The 24173-nt window shown below is 40.0% G+C and overlaps 1 protein-coding gene across 4 annotated transcripts in view; it reads left to right on the top strand.

Annotated features, from left to right (window-relative positions):
- Positions 1–24173, top strand: part of PBRM1 (polybromo 1) — a 62877-nt gene that overhangs the window by 29796 nt on the left and 8908 nt on the right. For 3 of the 4 annotated variants that reach the window (XM_082768518.1, XM_082768520.1, XM_082768519.1), the window contains exons 15-25: positions 626–731; positions 1483–2125; positions 4685–4896; positions 7741–7926; positions 8584–8741; positions 9196–9462; positions 10759–10904; positions 11220–11377; positions 12047–12230; positions 13451–13661; positions 18190–18391. In XM_082768518.1, coding sequence (XP_082624644.1) covers positions 626–731; positions 1483–2125; positions 4685–4896; positions 7741–7926; positions 8584–8741; positions 9196–9462; positions 10759–10904; positions 11220–11377; positions 12047–12230; positions 13451–13661; positions 18190–18391 — 2473 coding nt within the window. Of the gene's footprint in view, positions 1–625; positions 732–1482; positions 2126–4684; positions 4897–7740; positions 7927–8583; positions 8742–9195; positions 9463–10758; positions 10905–11219; positions 11378–12046; positions 12231–13450; positions 13662–18189; positions 18392–22305; positions 22465–24173 lie in introns of all 4 variants that reach the window. The other variant, XM_082768521.1, reaches the window with a different exon arrangement.

Raw genomic sequence — 24173 nt, forward strand, 5'->3', positions numbered from 1 at the left:
TCTCGGTCAGCAAGCTTGATGTTGTGGAACAGAGGAGTGGTAAGAAACCTCCAGTTACTTTTAATGAGGAGGAACTTGATCGGCTAATGTACAGGACTTCGTGATCTGGTTTCCTGCCCTGGGCTTGGATGTGAAGACCTAGTAGGATCGTTCTAGTCCTTTCTACCTTGATGGAGTTACTCTGGTTTGAGAGATCATTGCTGAGCAGAATGATTTGATGTGGAAGTTGATAAGACAACTGAGTTTTCCAGTCTTCTGGTCTTTGGAATAGAAAAGTAGTTAGATAAATTATTCAAGATTTATGTTTCACTGATTTGTATTTATCAGTTCTGCTTGCCTCTGTGTGTGTCAAAGGTGTATATTTGAGAATTAATACCTTCTTTTTGAGTAGTTGGTTTTGCCTTCAAGATTTTCAAAATAACATCTAGATGTTTTGAGGAGACTAGTTCTAAACTCATCTTTAAGGTCTATGACCAAATCTCAGCCCCCTGAGACAATAGGAATTGTTGCCATAAAGTTAACCACCTTATATGAGTGTGTCAGGAAGGGACTTCGTACTGTCCAAGGAAAACACAGTAGTAAACCTTGTGTATTTTTATTTATTTATTACTTGACTAATTAATAGGTATACAACGATGCCCATATGCTGGAAAAGATCCTTAAAGAAAAAAGGAAAGAACTGGGACCCCTACCTGAAGATGATGATGTTGCATCTCCTAAACTAAAGCTAAGTAAGGCAACCTTGTAAATTGCCATGTTTCCACTAATCACTTACCAAATCCAACAATACAAACTTAAGAGACTCATCCTTTCAAAATGGAAGATATATCCTGCATATTTACATTGTTGTGCAAAGTAGAACTTTGTGTTCAAAATTACAATGACAACAGTGGTGTTTACATGTGCGTGTTATAAACTGGGGTGATGCATATGGCATTGTCTAAGAAAAGCAACTTAGAATGAAGAAGGAAAACTTCAGAACTGTTGGAATGATCTGACATTTAGGCATGTGGTGTTACCCAAATGTTAGATGCTGCATCGTGTACTCAGTAACACTTCAGTAAAGTGTGGGATTGCTTACAAGGAAGATGCTTCTCAAACTGAGTAAAGCCCTTAGTTTCCCTGCTCAGATACCTGGGATTTCCACAGAATGATGAAGGAAATATGAGGTTTTACTGGAATATTACTGAAAGCCATGAAAAACACAGAAGCAAAGTTTGCAACAATCTCCATTCTTAGAGCTGTTGCCCTTAAACTGCATTTGCTACTACTCAAACCATATGCTTTCTTAATACCTGTTCAGAATTTAGTAAACTGAGATTAAAACTGCACAGAAAGTGTTACAGCAAATAACTGCACACAGTCCTTTTGAGGCGTTGTTGAAAATAGAAATGTGCAGCTCTTTGGTGCAGTGCAGGTGGTAGACAAAGAAAGTGCTCAAGGTCTGTTTTTGTAATGTTTTTTCTTCTTTTGTCTGCTTAGGTAGAAAAAGTGGCATTTCTCCTAAAAAATCAAAATATATGACTCCAATGCAGCAAAAATTGAACGAAGTGTATGAAGCAGTTAAGAATTACACGGATAAACGAGGCAGGCGACTGAGCGCCATCTTCTTGAGGCTGCCATCTAGGTCTGAGCTTCCGGACTATTACGTAACCATTAAAAAGCCAGTTGACATGGAAAAGATCAGAAGTCATATGATGGCCAATAAGTACCAGGATATTGATTCCATGGTAGAAGACTTTGTAATGATGTTCAATAACGCTTGCACCTACAACGAACCGGAATCTTTGATTTATAAAGATGCCCTGGTCTTACATAAAGTTTTGCTTGAAACTCGGAGAGAGATAGAAGGAGATGAGGATTCTCATGTGCCCAATGTCACTTTGCTAATTCAGGAACTCATTCATAACCTTTTTGTATCTGTTATGAGCCACCAGGATGATGAGGGCAGATGTTACAGTGATTCCTTAGCTGAGATTCCTGCTGTTGATCCCAACTTCCCAAATAAACCTCCTCTGACTTTTGATATTATCCGAAAAAATGTTGAAAGTAATCGCTATAGAAGACTGGACTTGTTCCAGGAGAATATGTTTGAGGTACTGGAGCGGGCAAGAAGGATGAACAGGTGAGCAAAGCCATGTTTTTCAGATGTCTGTTGTCTCACAGCATGTTCTGCATGTTAAATTTAGACAAACACGGAAGTATTTTAAAGTGTTTGCTTTCCTTTGTGTGGTCGTTTAGAAAATTTTGCTCAGTCTGCTCAATCATGTCTTCAGTAGAATGTAAGCTTTCATTTATAGACAAAGAGAGGCTTAGGCTTCTTGTATGGGATAGTTTTGATGTTTATCTTCCAAAGGCATACCTCATGAAAACCAGGTTTACGCTAACTTACAAATTGAAAAAACAAAGGGGAAGAGCTCTTCTTCAATTGCTTGACTAGCAGGTTACTCTTCTGGAGCCATCATAGTTTCATGAGTTGTAACATTGTGTGAAAGCTGTGAGCACTTGAAACTTCTTGCAGTGTTTATCTTGAATTAGGAAAGTCAGTTTTGTTAATATTACTATTATTATGTAAGTTCTCAGAAGTAATCACTGGAAGTGAACAGGCTGTAGAGGAGGGCCAGTGGCAAGTAGTTTTGGTTTCAAGCAGTTAGCTTTCATTTTTCTGCTATTTCAGGACTGATACATACAGAAATACTGCTTTTAGGTAAACTGTCAAACAAACTGACAGCAGACTAGTAGCTGGAGCGTGACTGTGGTGCTGCTTGTTATGAGTAAGCACAGAAATCTGTTGGTAAAGTGAAGCTTTGCTGGGCATCACCTATCCCATACTGGTAGTAGGCAGTGTGCTTCAATTACTTTTGATTAAAATACATCATGGTTTTCTTGGAAGCATTCTCTTTTGGGTTTTGTTCTGGTTTGCTTTGCTTGCTTATAAGGTTATCCTTTTTTGTTTGTTTTTTGCTTTTGAAATTACATTTTAGAAGGTTAGGTATTTGCTAAGGGTTCCTGGATGTCCTGCAGCCAGATCAAAACTGTTTGTGAATGTTGGCATAGCCAGTGTTTTTGCATCTGTGCTACATTAACACTACTCAGTAGGTCCACATGAGATGGTTTTGCATGTCACACATGCAGGATAAATCCTACACTAGCATGAGAAATCTGCTTCCAGGAAAGATTTCGTTGTTTGTTTTTGTTTGTTTGTTTTTAATCAGGGAAGTCTTGGGTAGAAATGTGGGAGGCCTTTTCTAGAGCAAATGAGAGCAAGAATAATGGGATTAAGTTACCTGTTTTACTGTACTGGAAAAGGATGGAGGCAGACTCTGAAGGAGAGTGACTGACCTAACATGCAATTTCCCTGATATTTTCTGGCAATTTCCTTGTGAGCTGACAGAAACAGTTTACCTGGGTTATGTCAAGTAATTTTGTGTTCTTTTTTCTTTCACATTTTGTTAAAGAGACGGGCAGTACTTTCCATTGCAAACTCTCTCTGTTAGTGTTCCACCCAGTGGTGGATTGTTAGATGCTCCCCTGAATCAGGAGGTATCTGAGTAGGCATCAAGCAGGCTGGTAGTGGTGATTGCTCTAAACTGCCTTTTGCCTCACGTTCACAGAGATTTTAAGTTTTGTACCTGTAAAGCTTTCAAAGAAGGCCATGGCCATTTTTAGCAAAGTACCTCTTCAGGGTAAAACAGCCCATAATTGCTCAGTGGTATTCGATTGGAAACTGTTCTCTTGGGTTGCAGAATATCATTGATATTGGCGCTGTTTCATTTCCCAGGACATGTAAACAGCCTCATATAATCTCCTTCGCTCTAAAAATAACTTTTCTTGTCATTTGGAGAACTCTTACCTCAAATGCCAGTTAGACTGCTACTTGAATTTGGCCACTAAGATGATCAGAGGGCTGGAGCACCTCTCCTGTGCTGAAAGGTTGAGGGAACTGGGCTTGTTTAGCTTGGAGAAGAGAAGAGAAGGCTCCAGGGGGACCTCATTGTGGCTTGAAGGGAGCATATAGACAGGAGGGGAACGCCTGTTTACATGTGTTGATAGCGATTGGACAAGGGGGAATGGTTTTAAACTAAGACAGAAAACTTAGGTTGGATATTAGGAGGACGTTTTCCACTCAGAGGGTGGTGAGGCACTGGAACAGGTTGCCCAGGGAGGTTGTGGTTGCCCCATCCCTGGAGGCATTCAAGGCCAGGCTGGATGCGGCTCTGGGCAGCCTGCTCTGGTGGTTGGCAACCCTGCTCAGAGCAGGGGGGTTGAAACCAGCTGATCTGTACAGTCCTTTTCAACCCAGGTGATTCTATGATTCTATGAATTGGAAAAGTAGCACTAGATGCACTTAATTTTTTTTAACTTTCATTTTATAAGTACCTTTTTTAAAGTGAGGGACAGACAGTGACAAGCAAAATTTAGCCTTTTAGGCTTACCCTTTCAGTTTTAAGCTAGCAGCCAGGTTAGATGCTGAAAGGATCTGTGGTAGAGATCGTTTTACAAGAAGTCCACAGAGTAGCATGGTAAAAAAAAAAATAAAAATATATATATATATATATATATATATAAAATGTTTAAATAGGAGTTTTATCACAAAGTATGATGGATGATGGTGTGTGTTTAGGATTTTGTTTGTGCACAAATTATGTTTCTGCCATGTTGTATTGTACCTACGTTTGTACAGGACGGATTCAGAGATTTACGAGGATGCGGTTGAACTTCAGCAGTTCTTCATTAAAATTCGAGATGAACTTTGTAAAAATGGAGAGATTCTTCTGTCACCTGCTCTCAGCTATACCACCAAGCACCTTCACAATGACGTAGAAAAAGAAAAGAAGGAAAAGCTGCCCAAAGAAATAGAGGAGGATAAGCTCAAAAGAGAGGAGGAGAAGAGAGGTAATTATTTTCTGTCCATTAATATTGAATGTATTAAGAAATGTACCTATGTGTATTGTGTATGCTCTGCTGTTGCTACAGCTTTACTTACTGAAGGGACCTTAATAGTCTGTCTGGTTCTCCACAAAGAGCCTTGTATTTTAAGGTAATGAGAGATGTATTTTATATTGATCCTTATCAGCCAGTCCAGATGGCTTTAAAACAGATGCATGTAGATACAAACCTTATGTAAACTCATCACTAGAACATACTGAGGTACCAGTAGTCTTACTCCAAAGCTATTACAAAGGAAAAGAACAGTTTTTGTTAGGGCTTTCTTTTGCTAATAAGCTTAGCAATAATTGTTGTGAAGGACCTTTGAGTCATTTCTTTTTTTGGCATGTACCACTTTCCTTGATGTGCTGAAGGTATTATTTGTGATCACACTTTTAACGCTGCTAATGAAATGGTATCAAAGTAAGCCTTTTGCATTTGTTACTCGGCTGCTGTGAGTGTGAAGAGGAACAGGCTTTCAACATTTTGTAGGGTAAAAAACCTAATATGAAGGCCCTTTTTGTTTCACATTTCCTGACTGTTACTGTGCATATAATGGTTGTGGAGTACGTCAAGGGGAATGAATAAAGCTCTCTAATTGTTCCTTTCCATAGATAGGAGCAAAGCTGTCAGCTCTTTGTCTTCTTTCTGACATGGTTTGTCTTTATATGTGGCACCAAGGTCAGCAGCAGTCAGCTGGTTGCTCCAACCAGGCTCAGGACTGTAAGGGGACAACATGTGCTTTTTCTATCTTCCTGTGATAGCTAAAAACCCCAAAGAAAGCAGAAAGTTACTTTCTGTAGGCTTCTGAGCTCGGTGCTGTCAGCATGTTCATCTTCCCTTGCCTGAAGGCTTCAGTAAAACTCCTCTGAAGAAGCAGTTCTTCAGCAGCAGAAAGGAGTCTGGCACAGCACAAAACACACTTAAACCTTTCCTTCACACTGCAAGTGTCAGAGGAGGCACTGGCTGTCATGTGGCACTTCTGCATTGGCCGTTTAGAAACAGAAAAGAAGGAAGATCTCTTTTTGTTCTGTGACTGGCACCTAGTACACTGGGTTCCCAATTCACAGCTGCAGGATTGTGGTGTTACTACCATAAAGAACAGTGCATGCATTGCATTAAACATTGACACTACATTGACAGCCAAAAAGCATTGCTAACGTAGGCTATAGGCTCTTCACAAGGGGCGCTGGTGTGTCTCTCTATATTAGAGAGTGTTCTGATGTTGTAGAACTCGAGGCTGGGAATGCTAAGGTTGAGTCCCTGTGGGTTAGGATCAGTGGGAATGCCAACAAGGCAGGAATCCTGGTGGGGAGTGTCATCATGCGGCACTTGCAGGGCAAGCAGGCGATCAGGCCCAGTCAGCATGGGTTTATGAAAGGCAGGTCCTGCTTGACGAACCTGATCTTCTGTGACAAAGTGATGTGCTCAGTGGATGAGGGAAAGGCTGTGGATGTGGTCTACCTTGACTTCAGTAAGGCTTTTGACACAGTTTCCCACAGCATTCTCCTTGAGAAACTGGCTGCTCTTGGCTTGGAATGGTGTACACTTCATTGGGTTAAAAATTCAACAAGGCCAAGTGCCGGGTCCTGCACCTGGGGCACAACAACCCCAAGCAGAGCTACAGGCTGGGAGATGAGTGGTTGGAAAGCTGCCTGGCAGAGAAGAACCTGGGAGTAGTGGTTGATAGTCAGCTGAATATGAGCCAGCAGTGTGCTCAGGTGGCCAAGAAGGCCAACGGCATCCTGGCTTGTATCAGAAGCAGTGTGGCCAGCAGGTCAAGGGAAGTGATTGTCCCCCTGTACTCAGCTCTGGTGAAGCTGCACCTCGAGTCCTGTGTTCAGTTTTGGGCCCCTCTCTACAAAAAGGACATGGAGGTGCTCAAGCAAGTCCAGAGAAGGGCAACGAAGCTGGTGAGGGGCCTGGAGAACAAGTCCTACGAGGAGCGGCTGAGGGAGCTGGGCTTGTTCAGCCTGGAGAAGAGGAGGCTCAGGGGCGAGACTCTATCGCTCTACAGGTACCTTAAAGGAGGCTGTAGCGAGGTGGGGGTTGGTCTGTTCTCCTATGTGCCCAGTGATAGGAAGAGTGGGAATGTGCTAAAGCTGCACCAGGGGAGTTTTAGGTTGGATGTTAGGAAGAACTTCTTTATCGAAAGGGTTGTGAGGCATTGGAATGGGCTGCCCAGGGAAGTGGTGGAGTCACCATCCCTGGAGGTCTTTAAAAGATGTTTAGATGTAGAGCTTAGTGATATGGTTTAGTGGAGGACTGATTAGTGTTAGGTCAGAGGTTGGACTCGGTGATCTTGGAGGTCTCTTCCAACCTAGATGATTCTGTGAATATGTGGTATTGCATTGGCTTGCAGCTGTCTTCCTTTTCTTTGTTTTTAACTGCACTTGCATATGCAGTATGCTCAACACTGCTAACAAAAATACTGTTTTATGTGCAAATAGTAGGCATTACTGTTTTAAAGTAATTGACTAAACAAAACTTCAGTGACTCAATTCATGAAGAGTGCTACATGAATGATTAAAACGTTGATAGTTTGTTTCTAGATTCCTTTTGCTCCTCTAGGGGAGACTCAATGGCTATGGCCCCAAGTTACTGAAAGTAAAAGTGTATACTTAAAGCAGGTTGACACTTACACTACCTATCTGAGTACATGCTTTAAGCCTGCATTCAGTGCAAGGTCTTTTATTTTTCTTCAGGGACGAGTGAGTTATCCAGCACTAAGCAAAGGGTAAAGGCATACACATCAGAAATTATGATTGATAGGGCATTGCTCAGGCCTATTTTCCTTGTTCTTGAAAATAGAAGCTGAAAAGAGTGAAGATTCCTCTGGCTCAGCTGGATTATCAAGTTTGCATCGGACCTACAGCCAGGATTGCAGCTTCAAGAACAGCATGTACCATGTAGGAGATTATGTCTATGTGGAGCCTGCTGAAGCCAACTTGCAACCTCACATAGTCTGCATTGAGAGGCTGTGGGAAGATTCTGCTGGTAAGGATGCCTTTGGTATAGAAAGACAAACAGTGAAACTTCTTACATCTTCAAATCTGAGCCCTGTCTGTGTAGATGTTAATTATTGCATTCGCAAAATTATGCGTGGACTGATGAGCATTGTTGATTGTTTCTGAGTTGATTTGTCCCGAAAGAACTTTACTAACCTAAAGTTCGTGGATCAACACATGCTTTCTTGTTCTTCACTACCCACCCTAAATTGTAAGCATCCCAAAGAATAGGCTCTTTGAAGTGGAAGGAGCATCTTTTTCTGTGCTAATAGAAATTTCTGAACCAAAGTTGGATGCATTTAACTGCAAATGTTGGAAGCCATTGCAAGATTTATAAGTAAGTTTTAGGCTGTGTTTCCAATAGACATTTGGTTCTGCAGAACCTGAATCACCCAAATAGAGAAGGAACTGGTTTTCTTGGAAAAAAGGCAGTTTGCAGGATTTTTAAGTAATCTAGTTTTCCTCACCTGAAGCAGTCAAGGAATCTTTTCCTGTTTTAAACAAGTTTAGTTTGCTCTCTATAAATTACTGTGTGGCTATTTGATAAATAATACAATCTGTAGTTGGTTTTGCTTGTTTGTGCACTAGAGAATACACCTTTTTTGATCTTTTCCTTTCTCTCCCCCCTTTTTTGTCTTTTTTTAAGGAGAGAAATGGCTGTATGGCTGTTGGTTTTATCGACCAAATGAAACGTTTCATCTTGCAACACGGAAGTTCTTGGAGAAAGAGGTTTTTAAAAGTGACTATTACAATAAAGTTCCAGTTAGCAAAATCTTGGGCAAATGCGTGGTCATGTTTGTTAAGGTGAGAAACTCTTTGGACTAATTTGCTAAACAGTTAATATTGTCTATGATATTTTCTTGAAGAGGTGTAGATATTATAAGTTGTAAGTATTCTACTAACACATAAAAAAAAAAAAAAAAAAAAAGGACTTGTTCTTATGTACTATTTGTAGTCTTCATTTTCTTCATGAGATTTGTAGTTCATCCAAGTGATGGATGATTTCCAGTGCTGGCTGCTTTATAGAATCATTTATTTATTAAGTACTTAGCTAATGTTTCCAGAGCATATAGTAGAAAAATTGCAGGTAACTTCTTAAAGGTCGCCATAAAAATCAGTCTAAAAATGTTTCTGATAAATGCACAGGAAAGAATGGGCTGTGTCAGAGAGAGCCCACCATGTCTTTGGTGGGGGTTTGGGGAGGTGGATATATTACTGAAATATTTCATCTAAAAATGTAATTCTCTTCATTCTGCAGGAATATTTTAAATTGTGTCCTGAAAACTTCAGAGATGAGGATGTCTATGTATGTGAGTCACGTTATTCTGCAAAGACAAAATCTTTTAAAAAAATTAAACTGTGGACTATGCCTGTAAGCTCTGTAAGATTCGTCCCACGAGATGTACCCCTCCCTGTGGTCCGTGTTGCTTCTGTGTTTGCTAATACAGACAAAGCAGAGGAAGAGAAACACTCTGAAACATTAGAAGACAGTAAGGTGGGAGAAAGTATCCTTCATCTTGAAAAGGTATGCAAGATAATAAGATGAGCATTTGGTGTGTTTGACAGATAAAGAATGATGAAATGTGAGCCCTCAGGACCGAGGTTTCATAGACACATCCAGACACAAAAAATAGATTAATACAAAATCTGTTATAAATTATTATACATAAAATACATAAATAGAAACAAAGCATTCACAGTCCAAACAAAAAAAGAAATGTGTACCCATTTGCTAAGTTTTACAAATGCTTTCTTGTGATCATGTTAAGGGTTGTTTTTTTTTCTTTACTGCTTTAGAAAAAAAAATACATTTCAACTGAAAAGTTTGTTGTAATCCTAAAGTATCAGTGGGGCTAAAAGTCTGATTTTAGCTCACAGAGATGCTTTGTTATGTAGTGTTTCAGTAAAATTGTTAGTAGCTAGGCAGCAGCAAGCAATACATAATATAGTATTCTTTGTGACCTACTTATGGTTAATAGCTGAACAGTTTATTTTCAAAATGCATAAAAATATTTCTGGCCAAGCTACTAGGCAAAATGTTTTTTACTATGCTTAGAGTTATAAGTTAAATTGATTTATTTAAATACATTTGATTGCAATAAATGTAATCAAATTTATATAAAATAATTTTAGTCACAACTCTACTTACATTCTGAGTACTTTTTAACAGAACCTCAGAATAGAACCCAGCACACTCATTGTCAGACAAAAGAAGGGATTCTTTCTACCAAGAGAAGGAAAACTTGAGATCTTTTCCTGCCACACTTTGAGGGGGATATCCTATGTTTTCATTGGCTGTTTGTAATCTGAACTAAAAGGTCAATTGAGGCAATGAGTTTTAACTAAAAAGTAAGAAATAGAACAAATTGTGTGATTTTTGTACTCCATATATATGGAGTATTCATATTATTGTGTATGAGAGGTGAATCATTAAATTTTTATGTATCTTAACTTGGCCAAATACTTATTCTTGCCTTCTGAAGTTTTTGCTGTGCTTTATAACAAGCCATCAAAATAGGCAGACAAGGCTTCAAAGTCCATAACTTTGAAGCAATAGAACAAAAAAGGACCTGGGAATTGCTGGCAAAATTATGGCTTTGAATGTGAAATAGGAAGGCTTGCACCATACTCGGAGGATATCTGTGGCTTGTATATTTCATTTTTAAATTCTAAGGCCCCTCATTTTTGTATTTACAGGTCTTTTTGCTATTTGCCTATTATTGGTGACATAAAGAAAAGTCTGGTTTACTTGCACATGGCATCACTTCATGAGTTTGTTTTTCCTTCCTCCACAAGTTTCTAAGTGTGTATTCTTCTGCAGGATAAAGAAGATGTTCCAGTAGAAATGTCCAATGGAGAACCTGGTTGTCATTACTTTGAACAGCTCTGTTACAATGATATGTGGCTTAAGGTCGGAGACTGTGTCTTCATAAAATCACATGGGTTAGTGCGACCTCGGGTAGGAAGGTAGGTGCAACTTCTTTTTTTGCAGATTGTGTCTATAAAAATACCTTGGACAAAAGACTGTCTTACTGAAACAAGTATGAAAGAGGATGGGAAATAATCTCCTAAATGGAACCAGAAGTTAGAAGCTCTTAGTGGGCTGAGGTGGAAATTTATCAGCCTGGTTTTAAAAAAGTGACAGTTGTACAATTGGAGTAGGTTGTACCTTTTTTTTTTTTTCACTCGTTTCACAGTCTTCCTGAACAAGTCAGTACATCCAGATAACTCATTAGGAGGGATGGCCTTTCATCTATGTCAGTGGTTTGTTTTTCTTTCTAGAATTGAAAAGATGTGGGTGCGAGATGGAGCTGCATATTTCTTTGGTCCAATCTTTATCCATCCTGAAGAAACTGAACATGAACCAACTAAAATGTTCTACAAGAAGGAAGTGTTTTTAAGTAACTTGGAGGAGACCTGTCCTATGACTTGCATTTTGGGTAATTGTTAGCAACTTTAAATCCAATGGGAGGTTCTCATTCTGTACATTTAAAAAAAATAAAATAAAAATCTGACATAATTTCTAGTGACGGGTTGGCTCGACTCCAAATTCATACTGAGTGAATGAGGAGAGATCATTCAATCTGTTCCTACTATGCATTCTTGTCTCTAGGACCTGCAGTGAGGTTTTTCACGATGAGGAAGCTTCCTTAAAATACGGGAATTACACATGAATCAAAGCAAACATTTTCTGCAGTCGGAGAACAGAAAAATCCATTGTTCTAGTATGTTAACTGGAAAGTCAATTGAGAAGGAAGCTGATTTTTTTTTTTTTTTAAATGAGATGCTATTAGGTACTTTCTGTACATCTTAACTACATATATTGTGTAGTTAAAATGCTGTGCTAAATATCATTAACAGACTCGTGATCGTTGTTTTTGTTAAAGAACAAAAAAACAAGTTAAAAAAATGAAATCCAAAGGCTGAATTCTGTGGGTTTCTTATGAGTGACGTTATTTAATAGGGATGTCAGTTGATGTATTTTCTGTAGTTGGCCTAAATACTGGGTTGATACTTATGTGACCAGGAAAAAAAATGAGTTTCCGAACTTTTTGTAAAATGTCTGCAAATGTGGTTGCCTTCTTAACCAGCTCATTTCATTTCTGCAGGGAAGTGTGCTGTTCTGTCGTTCAAGGACTTCCTCTCCTGCAGGCCAACAGAAATTTCTGAAAATGATGTTTTTCTTTGTGAGAGCCGTTACAATGAAAGTGATAAACAAATGAAGAAATTTAAGGGGCTCAAGAGGTTTTCACTTTCTGCAAAAGTTGTCGATGATGAAATATACTATTTTAGGTAAAAATGGTATGGGAATAAGGGAGTCACCTGAGCACTCTTCTGAATTGTGGTGAATTAACCCAGTTAGCAGCTAAGCCCCCATCCAGCCACTTGCTCACTGCCCTCAGAGGCATGTGGGAGAGAATCAGAAGGGCAAAAGCAAGAGAAACTTGCAGGTTAAGATAAGGATGGTACAATTTTTGAAGCAAAGCAAAATAAATAATTCACTACTTCATCTTGGCTGGCGGATGTTTAGCTACTTTCTGAGAGAAGGGCATCAGCACAAGCTATGTATATTTTGGAAGACAAATACCATAGCCTCAAGTGACTCCCCCCCCAACACACACCCTTCTCCAGCTTTCCCCCAGTTTTTATGATGTTACATGATACGGCAGTACTGCTTTGGTCAGTGGGGGTTAACAATCCTGGCTGTTTCCCCTCCTAGCTTTCTGCCCACTCCCAGTCAACTCAAAGTGGGGGAGTGGAGGAAATAAAAGGTCTTGACAATGTGGTGATGTGACACTGTTCAGCAAGAGCTAAAACATCCGTGTGTTATCAACACTGTTTTGGTCACAAATCCAAAAGGCAGCACCATACAGGCTGTCATGATAAAAATTGACTCCACCCCAGGCAGACCCAGTGCATACATAAAAGTCACTGTTGAAGATTAAATCTGGTTGCATGTTTTTTAAAACAAGTTTGAGGAAGAAGTCCAAATAAGTTTTTTCAGTCTTAATACCAGCAGATGTTTACTTTTTTCTCCTCCTGACTTTAGTAAAACTTGTCACATTTTTGGATTAGTAGGTTAGTAGGTCTTGGACATCGTTAAAATACCTGAGTCCTCAGTATGGATAACAATTAGCTTTCCAATTGGTGAACATAATCAAAATATTAATTTCTAACTAAAGAAAAACATAAGACCTAAGGAAGTTGTGCTGTTAACTTCCTTCTGCTGCAGAGATGAATTATTTGCTGCATTGAAATTGCCTTCTAACTCATAAAATTAAAAAAAAAAAAAAATCCAACAAGTGACTGAAATAAAACACTGGCTATGGATACTGAATGATTTCTGCTCAGTGTTCTGAAAGATAGCACAGGTGTATCCTAAGTCACCATTGTTTCCATGTTGTTCAGTCACATAAGAAGAAAAGTTGGTTTCCTCTTCAGAATATTTGCTGTGTCCTGTGAAGTATGAATACATTCTCATCTGTATTTTTTCTTCTTCCTCTAACTTTCAGAAAACCCATAGTTCCTCAGAAGGAACCATCTCCACTTCTGGAGAAGAAGATCCAGCAGCTAGAAGCAAAATTTGCTGAGTTGGAAGGAGGTGATGAGGACATAGAAGAGATGGGAGAAGAGGAAGGTGATATCACTGAAACACCTTCTATGCCTCAGCTTCAGACCCCATTAGCTAGTGAATTGGATATAATGCCTTATACTCCACCACAGGTAAAAATCTTTGAGAGACCTTTAAACCTCTGTATTCCTCATTCTTTCCTCAAGGCAAATAAAAAAAAAAAAAAAACACACAACATTTTATCACAGAACAGATTTATATTTCAGTTTACTGGTCTGTGGAGTAATTATACAGAACAGTTATAGCATATCCAATATGATATCCATGTTGTAATGTTTAAGTCTGTTAAAATATATAAGAGCAAGTGCCGGGTCCTGCACCTGGGACGGGGAAACCCTGGCTGCACGTACAGACTGGGCGATGAGACGCTGGAGAGCAGCCTAGAAGAGAGGGATCTGGGGGTCGTGGTAGACAGCAAGTTGAATATGAGCCAGCAGTGTGCCCTGGCAGCCAGGAGGGCCAACCGTGTCCTGGGGTGCATCAAGCACGGCATCGCTAGTAGGTCAAGGGAGGTGATTGTCCCGCTCTACTCTGCGCTGGTGCGGCCTCACCTCGAGTACTGTGTGCAGTTCTGGGCACCACAGTATAAAAAGGACATGAAACTGTTGGAAAGTGTCCAGAGGAGGGCTACGAAGATGGTGAAAGGCCTGGAGGGGAAGACGTACGAGGAACGGCTGAGGTCACTGGGCCTGTTCAGCCTGAAGAAGAGGAGGCTGAGGGGGGACCTCATCACAGTCTACAACTTCCTCGTAAGGGGTTGTCAAGAGGCAGGAGACCTTTTCTCCATTAACACTAGTGACAGGACCCGCGGGAACGGGGTTAAGCTGAGGCAGGGGAAATTTAGGCTGGACGTCAGGAGGGGGTTCTTCACAGAGAGGGTGGTTGCACACTGGAACAGGCTCCCCAGGGAAGTGGTCACTGCACCGAGCCTGTCTGAATTTAAGAAGAGATTGGACTGTGAACTTAGGCACATGGTCTGAACTTTTGGGTAGACCTGTGCGGTGTCAAGAGTTGGACTTGATGATCCTTAAGGGTCCCTTCCAACTCAGGATATTCTATGATTCTATGATTCTATATTTCAAAGGAAGTATCATTCAGCTTAGGAAAATCTTGTAGGGTATGTTTTTGTATACATGTATGTCAATATTGTTTCTTGTTAGTAGGTTTTCTGTGACACTTTTTAAGAAATAATAGGCCCTTATATTAAAGATAAGGTTAGGATGTGAGGGTTTAACTGTAATTTAGGGGTTACCTAGCATCCTTTTTTTTTTTTTTAAGCTTTTCCTTAAATTTTGAAACAAGCTAGATTTGGGTGCTAGAGTTTTGACAAGTGTTTTTTAGAAAATGCTGCACATTCGTGAAGGAAGAAAATCACTTTTAGTTTTATTGTTACTGTTCACACTTGGAAATTGGAACTTGAGGGAGGAAAAAAAGTGAGAGCTATTAATGTGTCTTGCTGTGCATCATAGAAATTTTGAAATTAAATTCCTGATAAATGGACGAGTAGTAAATGAGAAATCATGTGGTTATGTGATGCTTGAACATGGCACGAGTTGTTGCTGCCGCTTAAATGGAGCGCTTTGTCCCCTCCCTCGCTTGCTGCATCTCTCACACAAGCCCTGGCTGTAATGTATGAGTATTGACACAGGCTGGGGAACTGCTTTAGCTGGAAGTTCACCTAACCAAAAATGTTTGTTGACAACTGGGTTAGATTGTTTTATGTCTCATCACGTTCTCACATCCAAGTTAATGCCAGCAAACTAAGGAGGCAATGGGAATGACCTGCTGGGAACAAGAGGGAGTTTGGGAAGTGTTTGTAACCAGCAGTGTGGACTTCTGCTGTGTTACATTGACTGTGAAGTGATAGCTTCATTGGCAGTTGAAGAAAGGATGTGACCACGTGTCACAAAAAAAAAAAAAAAAAAAAAAAGGAAAGAAAAAAAAAAGAAAACAATTGATGAAATTCAAACCTTTAGTTTTGTTTGATCATTATTTTTGCTATGCGAGCAGACCACCAGAGACATTTTCCCATGCAAAGCCGACTGCTGCTCTTGCTTTTTAGTGTTGAATTTGTAAATAGCATGAGAACTCTTGCCAGGTATTACAAAAAGCAAGTATGTTGTTACCTATATTAGCCAACTAATATAACATTGTAGGAAGGGGGAAGGTAACTTATACATCAAAATAATACTGTTGCTAAGCATGGAAATGGAAATACACAGCATGCGTGTATATACCTTCAGACAGATGTGACCTCTGAAGTCTAGAAATTGAAGTTGAAAAAAAAATTAAGAAAAAAATGAAACGAATCAATAGCAGTGTGTTCTGAGAGGTGAAAGATGATTCATAAGTACCCCCTTGCAGATTCCTCATGCTGCTGATTTGGAAATAAGAGGCATGTTGTGTCTGAGCTGGCATTCAAAACACAATTTAACTTTGACAGAGATAAGTAACACATAGCACAGAAAGAAACTGTCTTCTTCAGCCCAACATAATTGTTCTATTTATGTCTCCTTTGAAAAGTGTCATTTTAAACAGAGCTCCCAGGTAAAAGGCATATGTTTGCTTCATGTTCTCTTAAATGTATGCGATTTTATCTAAAAAAAACACTATTAAAACTCCTGTTATTTTTACCCTTTTTTCCTGATAACAAAAGAAGCATTTACTGTACCTGAGAATAAAAGGAGACAAGATGATTGAATACGTGGTGATGTGGGGCTTGACAAATAGGTGAATGATGTTCTCCTGCTGCAGTTTGCTGTAAATCAGGAAGCAGAACCTAAGAAAGAAAAAGACGTGGAACTTTTTTTTTTGTTTGTTTTTTTTTTTGCTTTAGCAGTATGGCTGAGAAAAGGCATTGAAGAGGGTCTTGGTTTATTTCTTCTCATACCACATCTAATCTATTATGCAGTTATCTGCCTCAAATGGATAAGATTATGTTAAAAATTGTCTTATCAGAGATGTAAAATAATGGAAAAATAAGAATTCTGAGTTCGGTTTTCATAAAAATTCTCAAAATCCTTCTTTCCCTTTCAAACCAATGAGTAGGCCTTAATGTTACGTGACCACAGGTATAGTTGGATTTACCTGTTTCTGAATTGAGAACTCTTCACCTGCCAATGTGAGCTTCCTTGAGAAGCTAGGATGTGTTGTACAAGCAGTTTGTCATACCAGAACCTGTGTGGGTTTTTTTCCTGCTTCCTCCATCATAGAGACAAACCTAGAAAACTTCATTCCAAAAAGCCAAATATTGTCCTTAGGCTCGTGATGAAAACATTGAGGGCAGATTGCCATTTGAAAATGAATACAATGAAGCCTGGAATAACGCACCAGCATGCCTCAGTTTATCCACTGCCTGGTTTATGTTCATGAGTAAGACTTTTAGAAAGCTTTGGTGTAGCTGAAGCTTTGTATTTAGCTGGGAGATGAGTGTTGGACAGTTGGGCTTAGAGCAGCAAATAAATGGAGTAATATGGCCAGGACTTTCAGGGTAGGAAGAGAACAATTGCATATGTTTTTCTTTCCTCTCTGCCACTTCTCCCGAAGTATTTGGAAACAGTTACACTCTTTGAGATGTGAGAAATCTGTAGTGCTCAAGACACGAGGAAGCCCTTTTGAGGGTTTCAGTATACTGATGTGTTTGTGGGCCCTACTGGCTAGCGAATGGGTGAATTACGGTCTCCCACACATCACATACAGGTGGCATCTCAGTGGTTGTCAGAACAGTTTAAATATTGGTGGCTGGAAATATCAAGGAGCTCTCAACAGGAGCAGCCAGGGTGGGAAGAGCAAAGGAGCAGATTGTGGATAGAATGGAGTATTTGTCACTCATCAGCACACAGGTGGGGATGTGAACCTGGTGTGCAGGTGACAGTGATCAGAAAAACCGGGCTTTGCTTTTTTTTTCAGGGAGAAATGGGTACTTCTGAACTGGGAGAGGAACTCTAGAGAGAAAGGAATGTCTGGCAGGCAAAATAGAGAGCACTTAGGGATGAGAAGACTGGAGGATAGAAGACAAGGAGGTGGGAGTTGCAAAGGCCTGGGAATAAATGTGAAAGCAATTCCCTAAAATCTGCAATGCAAATAAAACCTTCTACTTGTGTTGGCAATATTTCTGAGCAGCATAATGGATGACATCTGTGATAGCAGCACAATTACTGTTATTCTTTTGCCATTCTAAATAGTCCCTTACTTGCTACTCAGCCCTTCGGAGTCCTCTCGGTTAGTTAGGAATGACTTCAGCTAATAGCGATCGTTCTGTGCTGTGTTTCTGCACACATTTTGAAGCCTCCATTATAAGGTTGGCTTTATGTCTGGAAGGGTTAAAAAGCACCAGATCATTGTGTTTTGCTTTTTGTTTTAGTTGTGGTGGTGTTTGTTTTGTTTTGTTAGTTTTTTTTTTTTTTTTCCCACCTGTGTACTTTCTGTGAATGTGTGCTTGTTATGCATTGGTAGGAGATGCAATCTCTCTTTAGGGGCTATAAAGTTGAATGGGTCTTGGACAGATATATACAAGAGGAATTTGGGAATACTTTTACATACTATTTCTTACAGCTTTGATTTTTTTAATGTCAAGAAACTCTGTCGTATGCTTGTGGTCATAACTGCTTTTTCTCGCAGTCCACTCCCAAGTCTGTTAAGGGCAGCACCAAGAAGGAGGGATCGAAAAGGAAGATCAACATGAGTGGTTACATCTTATTTAGCAGTGAGATGAGAGCTGTGATTAAAGCTCAGCACCCAGACTATTCCTTTGGAGAGCTCAGCAGGCTTGTAGGAACTGAATGGAGAAACTTGGAAGCAACAAAGAAAGCAGAATATGAAGGTAAATAAAAACTAAAATGCTAAACTCTCTTTTTACACTTTTTCTCGTTGAACACGTTCGATGTTATGACTCAGATGACCAGTTTTATAAAAGGAAGTAGTTGTGTTTGTGTTCTGGACGAGCCTTAAAGAGGAGTTCATATTGAGAGCTGACTGAAGAGGAGCAAAGAGCATGTTTAAGTTATGTAGTGTACAACTGATAATTGAAATATCCTTGCCACAAATAATCAAATGAACAAAGACAAAAGAAATGGGGAAGAATTAGAAGTAAAAGGGCTTGAAGCCCTAGTGCTGGAAGGCAGCTGGAAAAATGGCTTGTAAAAGTTTCTGTATAGGAGGACATGGAGGGGGCAGCAAGAAAGGGAACTTTTGGACAAGAAGCTCTTCAGAGCTGTATTACCAGGTAAGAAAGTGTATAATAGAGCAGAAAACAAGTTTCTCAGTTAACTGTACTGAGAGTCTGAAAGAGCTTTGGTATAATAAAATCAGGGATACAGACTGTTATACTGTAAATGTGACCTGTTGTTCAGTCTCAGTATTAACTGTTGTAACTGATGTTGAGAGATTTCATATCCTGAATTAAGCCAAGAAACACTTCATAGGGATGAAGTACTTTCAAAAGACCTTTCTCTCTCTCTCTCTCTCTCTCTCTCTCTCTCTTTCTCTTTCTTTCTCTCTCTCTTTCTCTCTCTCGTTTTCCTACTGATACTGTTTGTTGTTTCAGCTTTATTTGACCAAAAATCAAAATGCAGATGATCCTTAACAGCAGGCCCTATCCAAGCAAAAAGAGTAGCTTGACATCCAGAGTTACTGTTTCAGTCAATAATGTCTCAACATTTTCAATATAAAGCCCAGTTTTTAAGCAACTGTTACAATTTTATTGGATAGGAAAGTTTCAACCCCTTAGAAAGGTATTGTCCAGTTAAGTTATAATGTTACTTTTTAAAAGCGAGGGTGATAACTTTTTTGCATGCTCAAAGTGGTAGAGGCTGCTCTGATACCTCAAACTGGAGGTTTGCCTTGTGCTTTACACCCTCAGCCTCCTCAGTCCTTTGTGAACTTGCAGTAGTACCTCTGCAGTTCTGGAGGGTTGAGCACCATCACGTGTGAGTCGTCTTTGCAAATGTTGTGAAGGGAAATGGTAATGCTCTTTTGTTGTGAAAGTATCATGGCCTGCCTTTTTTCCTGTTGTAGATTGCTATTACACCAGCGTAGGTGCATGTGGCATCTTTTATTGACAGGCAAGCTCGAGCAGTAGGACAGCTAGCTGTCATCCCTTGAGCATTGTGATGCTCACACTTCTACTGTAACCTAACAGTAGCAACAGTGTCTGTCCCCTGTGTTAACGATATTCTGAGTGCTTCCATTTTAACCCTCCCTAGCCTTAAAATTTTCAAGGCTTTTGAGTCTTGGACTGCAGTTTTTCCAGCTTGGTGTTTGCCCAGGACTAGGCTTTTATTTGTTTTGGAGGGGTCGCGATGGGGTTACAAAGCATCCAAACTGTTTACTCATTACCATGCTTGAAAGGAGAGAAACTCCACTCCTTCCCCTGTGACAAGTCAAAATTCGTGTGCTCTCTAGTGCGGACACTGCACCAGGGATACCAGGGAACTGGCATGGTTTGACACTTGAATGGAGAAGTGCCTTTCCGTGTTTTGGTAATAAAGCAGTCTGCATTTTTGATTCCTTTTGACCCACTGAAAATTTCATTTGTCATATGTGCAGGTTAGTAGCTGGGTTTTAGCAGTAGTTAATCAAAGAACAGGCTGTGTTGAAAATGCCTCGTGGCTAAGTGCACTGTGGAAACTCCTTAAAATAAAGTTATGTGTGGGGTTTGAGGCAAAGGCCTGTCCTAAGGTAAAGCTTTTTGTTCAAAGCACGATCTCTTTCCTGTCTCTTGAGATGTGTTGGAAATGGCTTTTGAATGATCTCGAGTCCTAGCTTAAATGATTTGGGGTTAGGTGCAATGAGTATTAAGGTGAGTGTTCGAGGCTGAGCTTTCAGACACCCCCTTCGATTCCCTCTGGCAGTGTTGTTCCATCTGTTAGTGAATGAGTGGCAGCCACTGCGTGGACAGACAAGGTAACGCTCAAGTGTTGTCCTACATCAGGTCCTTCTTCAAGTCTGAAGTCTGATAAAACTGAATGCTTAACAGTAACCTCTCATTCACCAGGGTACCTCCAGAACTTTTGCTTTTGGCTTTTGTCTGACTTTTTTTTTTTTTTTTTTTTTTTTTTAACTGGCCAGCAGTAGGTGAGAATCAGAACAACTACTTCATCTTTTCCCTAAACGCTTACTCTGGTCTTAAGATGATTATCTCCTTTTTCTACTTCAGGATCTATCTTTAAACGTCTCATGTATTTTGTGCAGATGAGTTGCCTGTAGTAAATTTAGGAGTTTCTGTGTGTCGTCATCTCTTCCTGAAATGACAGGAGCAAAAAGGAGGAAAATGCCTGTGAAATAAAACTGGTCTTTCAGTGTGTGGATGCTGTGCTAGATGCTGCACAAGCGGGTCCTACAGAAGACTAATATGTGATATGTTTGCAGTCATATACTGGAAAAAGTGTCTAACGTTGGCAGGATGCATTCATAACTCGATCTCCTTGATGAACTTCTTAGCCTTGTTTGACAGAGGACCTTGATTGCTGTTTTAGTGGCAGTTTTCATCTTCCACCAGCTGCAAGAAAACTTCTAGTCCTGCATTCACTGTTGTTAAAATTTGCTGGAGATGTATGCTGCATTCGTTTATCCTTTGTTGTTCCTCATTGCGTCAGTAAGAGACAATGTTCAGAGTGAACAAATCAGCAACTTGCATGCCCTAAAAGCATCTTCAGTGGGCATTCGGTATACCTTCTTTTTTTGTTTGCTTGTTTTTGTTCTTTTTTTGTTTTGTTTGCTTGTTTTCTTTTTGGGGGTGGGGATGGGTTTTTTGTTTGTTTGTTTGTTTTTTCTTCTTCCCATGACCCTTTGTCCTTCTCTTAATATAAAATTGTCCTCTGGTCAGATTCCCCTGCAGTAGATCTTTTGTTCTTGCAGTCACAGTGAGAAACTTGATTGAGATAATGACCAGATTCATCGTACAAAGGACACACATGACCTCCAGTGAGCAGCACAATGTGAGTTAGACATCTTCAGCAAAAAAAAAAAAAAAAAAAATAGCTCAGAGGGGACCAAAATGGGGAAAACAACAGAAAGAGGCAAAAGAAAAATATTTTTGCTTCATCAAACTGCTGCTTGTTATGTTCCAAACACTAAGGACCTATCTACACTAGGGAAAAACTTTGCAAGTGCTTCCCAACTTTGCCACCGCTTTTCGGCTGCATCAGTAATAAAAAACGATAAACTAACCCCAAAAATGCAACAACAAGAAAAGAAGTGGGGAGCCCAGGAAGAAACGGGCCACCACTGGCACTGCTGCCTGCTATTTGCATCTTGCTTTAGGGCATGTATGAGAGACAGGGTGCTCAAAATTCCTGTCTGTGGGAGAGCTGCTGGCCTTGGCTGGGACTGGTTTAGCTGAGCCAGTGGTGTCAAAGAGGGAACGTTTTGCCATGTTCTCCTAGTGCGGACTGAGCCTAGTGCTGGACTGCTGCTTCGTGTTGGTAACACTGGTGTTATTATCCAATTTGTTCTTTGACTTTTCAAATTTTTATTTTATTATGATTATTTTTTATTATTATTTTATTTTTTTAGAAAAAGATAAAACTTTGTGGACTATTTTTCATGCAAGGTTCTCTAAAAGTCTTAGCTGCAGCCACATGAAATCAAATCATATGCTGTATACAAAGATTCATCTGTTCTACTTTATATTTGACTAAACTATGCCAGTGTTTGACTAGTCCTTTTTAATGAACAGATAATATTTTGAAATTCTGGGTTACAAAACAGAACTGAAAATCTAAAATACTTTTACAGAGCGGGCAGCTAAAGTTGCTGAGCAGCAGGAGAGAGAGCGAGCAGCACAGCAGCAGAATCCCTCCCCCCGGGCAGGCACTCCTGTCGGGGCTCTTATGGGGGTGGTGCCGCCACCAACACCAATGGGGATGCTCAATCAGCAGTTGACACCCGTTGCAGGTAAAACGTAGGAGCTATGACCATTTTTTCCTCATCCACTATATCAACCCCCCTTCATAACTCTGAACACTCTCTTGGGTCACTTTGTTCTTGCGGAAGAAAAGGCTCAAGCTCTTCAGTCTTTCTTCATGGTGACTATACATAGCCTCAGCAGTGGGCTGGCGGTCCCACGTTACGTGCTTCACTAGTGAGTAGCCTGTTGAAAGCGCAGAGAAAGGCTCCTCCTCGGGCAGTAGGCCTGTTCTGTTGGTGTGCAGTCGTGTTTATTCGCTCTGCTTTGCCGAGGTCACGTTTAGCCCTGCTGCGGCAGGAGGGGAGGGAGCTGAATGCTCTTGTAGTGCATGCGGCACCAGTGGATGTGGTAAAGCAGGAGGCAAATGATGTTTTTTTTTAATTGTCAGGGAGGTGAGAGGCAAACAGAAATCCAAACCAGGCTTTAAATCCAAGCACAAGAATTGTTAGTTGGATATAAGTGTTGTACTCAAGGTTCTAGTGTCATTGCAAATACAAGTACAAAATCCCAACGTTACTGCTTTTATCAGGTGATTTTCATACCAGTTTAGAGAACTCTTCCACGTGGTCCCTGTTGCTGGGTGCTGTGGTCATTGCCAGTCATAGTCCGACTTGAGTTCGTAGGTAGTGTGCTCAGAAGTATCTCCAGATCAGATCTGAAGAGTCTTTTATGGAAATCAGCCTTACATCTGTGAGAGAACAAATTAGGTCTGATCTGATAGTTTGTTCTCCTTCCCCCATTTCTGGTTAGCAATAGCTGGGTAGCTTCAGTCAAGGTCAAAATAGTGCTGAGTAGGTAAAAATGAGTATTTGGAGGTTTGGTGTTTTTATTTTTTTGTTTAGTTTTGACTTTGTTTTGTTTGTTTTAAATTTCCCTTATGGCATTCCAATTATTCCATTTACTCTTTTGTCATTTTTGTATGTCTTGCCGGCTGTGGCCATACTTACAGCTGCCAGCCTGAAATGTTTTTCATTATGGTCTCTAAAACATTTTTTCAGAAAATAGGTTGCATGGATGTTTAGACAGAAGGCACATTCCTTGTTTAGTTCATGGTCTCCAGATTACAAAGCATTTGTTTACACTGAATTGCGTATTTCTTTTAGTTGTTCCTTTGTTTATTTTTTAAACTTTGTTCCTTGAACACCTTGTAGATATTTTTTGTCTTGCAGTGATGATTTTTCTGAACTGTTTGCAGTTGGTGTGTGTGTGCACATCTTTGTGCGTATATTTCCAAAAAAAATATCTCCAGCACTAGTCTTCTTTGTGAATAATCTACTTCAATCCAGAATGCATAGCAATGTCATCACCTTGTGGTTGTTGGTTGTTTTTTCTTGATTTGGTTCTTGTTTTTTGGTATTGTGTCGCTTTTCCTTTTTTTTTTTTGGGGGGTAGGTATTGATAGGCAGTAGTACTTTTATTAACACTGTCTTAAAAGCTTTCCAGCAGCTGGGCTTTCTGCAAACCACACGTATTACCTTCCTTCCTGTGGCAGCCTCCTCAAAAGCATACCTCTGTTCAAGACCATCATCTTATAGCTCACCCTGTTAGGTCTCTTTACTCTGTCATTGTGAAATGCTTCATTAAGTGGATGATCAAGTGGTTCTTTAGCAACTCTTGCTGTTTTTTTTTTCCCATTTTGAACAATGCAGTCTTCCTTCTTTTGGTTTCCACGTCTTACTTGGAAGTACCTTACTCT

This window comes from Aythya marila (genome assembly GCF_965140915.1).
Source record: "Aythya marila genome assembly, chromosome: 10".
Classification (NCBI taxonomy): domain Eukaryota; kingdom Metazoa; phylum Chordata; class Aves; order Anseriformes; family Anatidae; genus Aythya; species Aythya marila.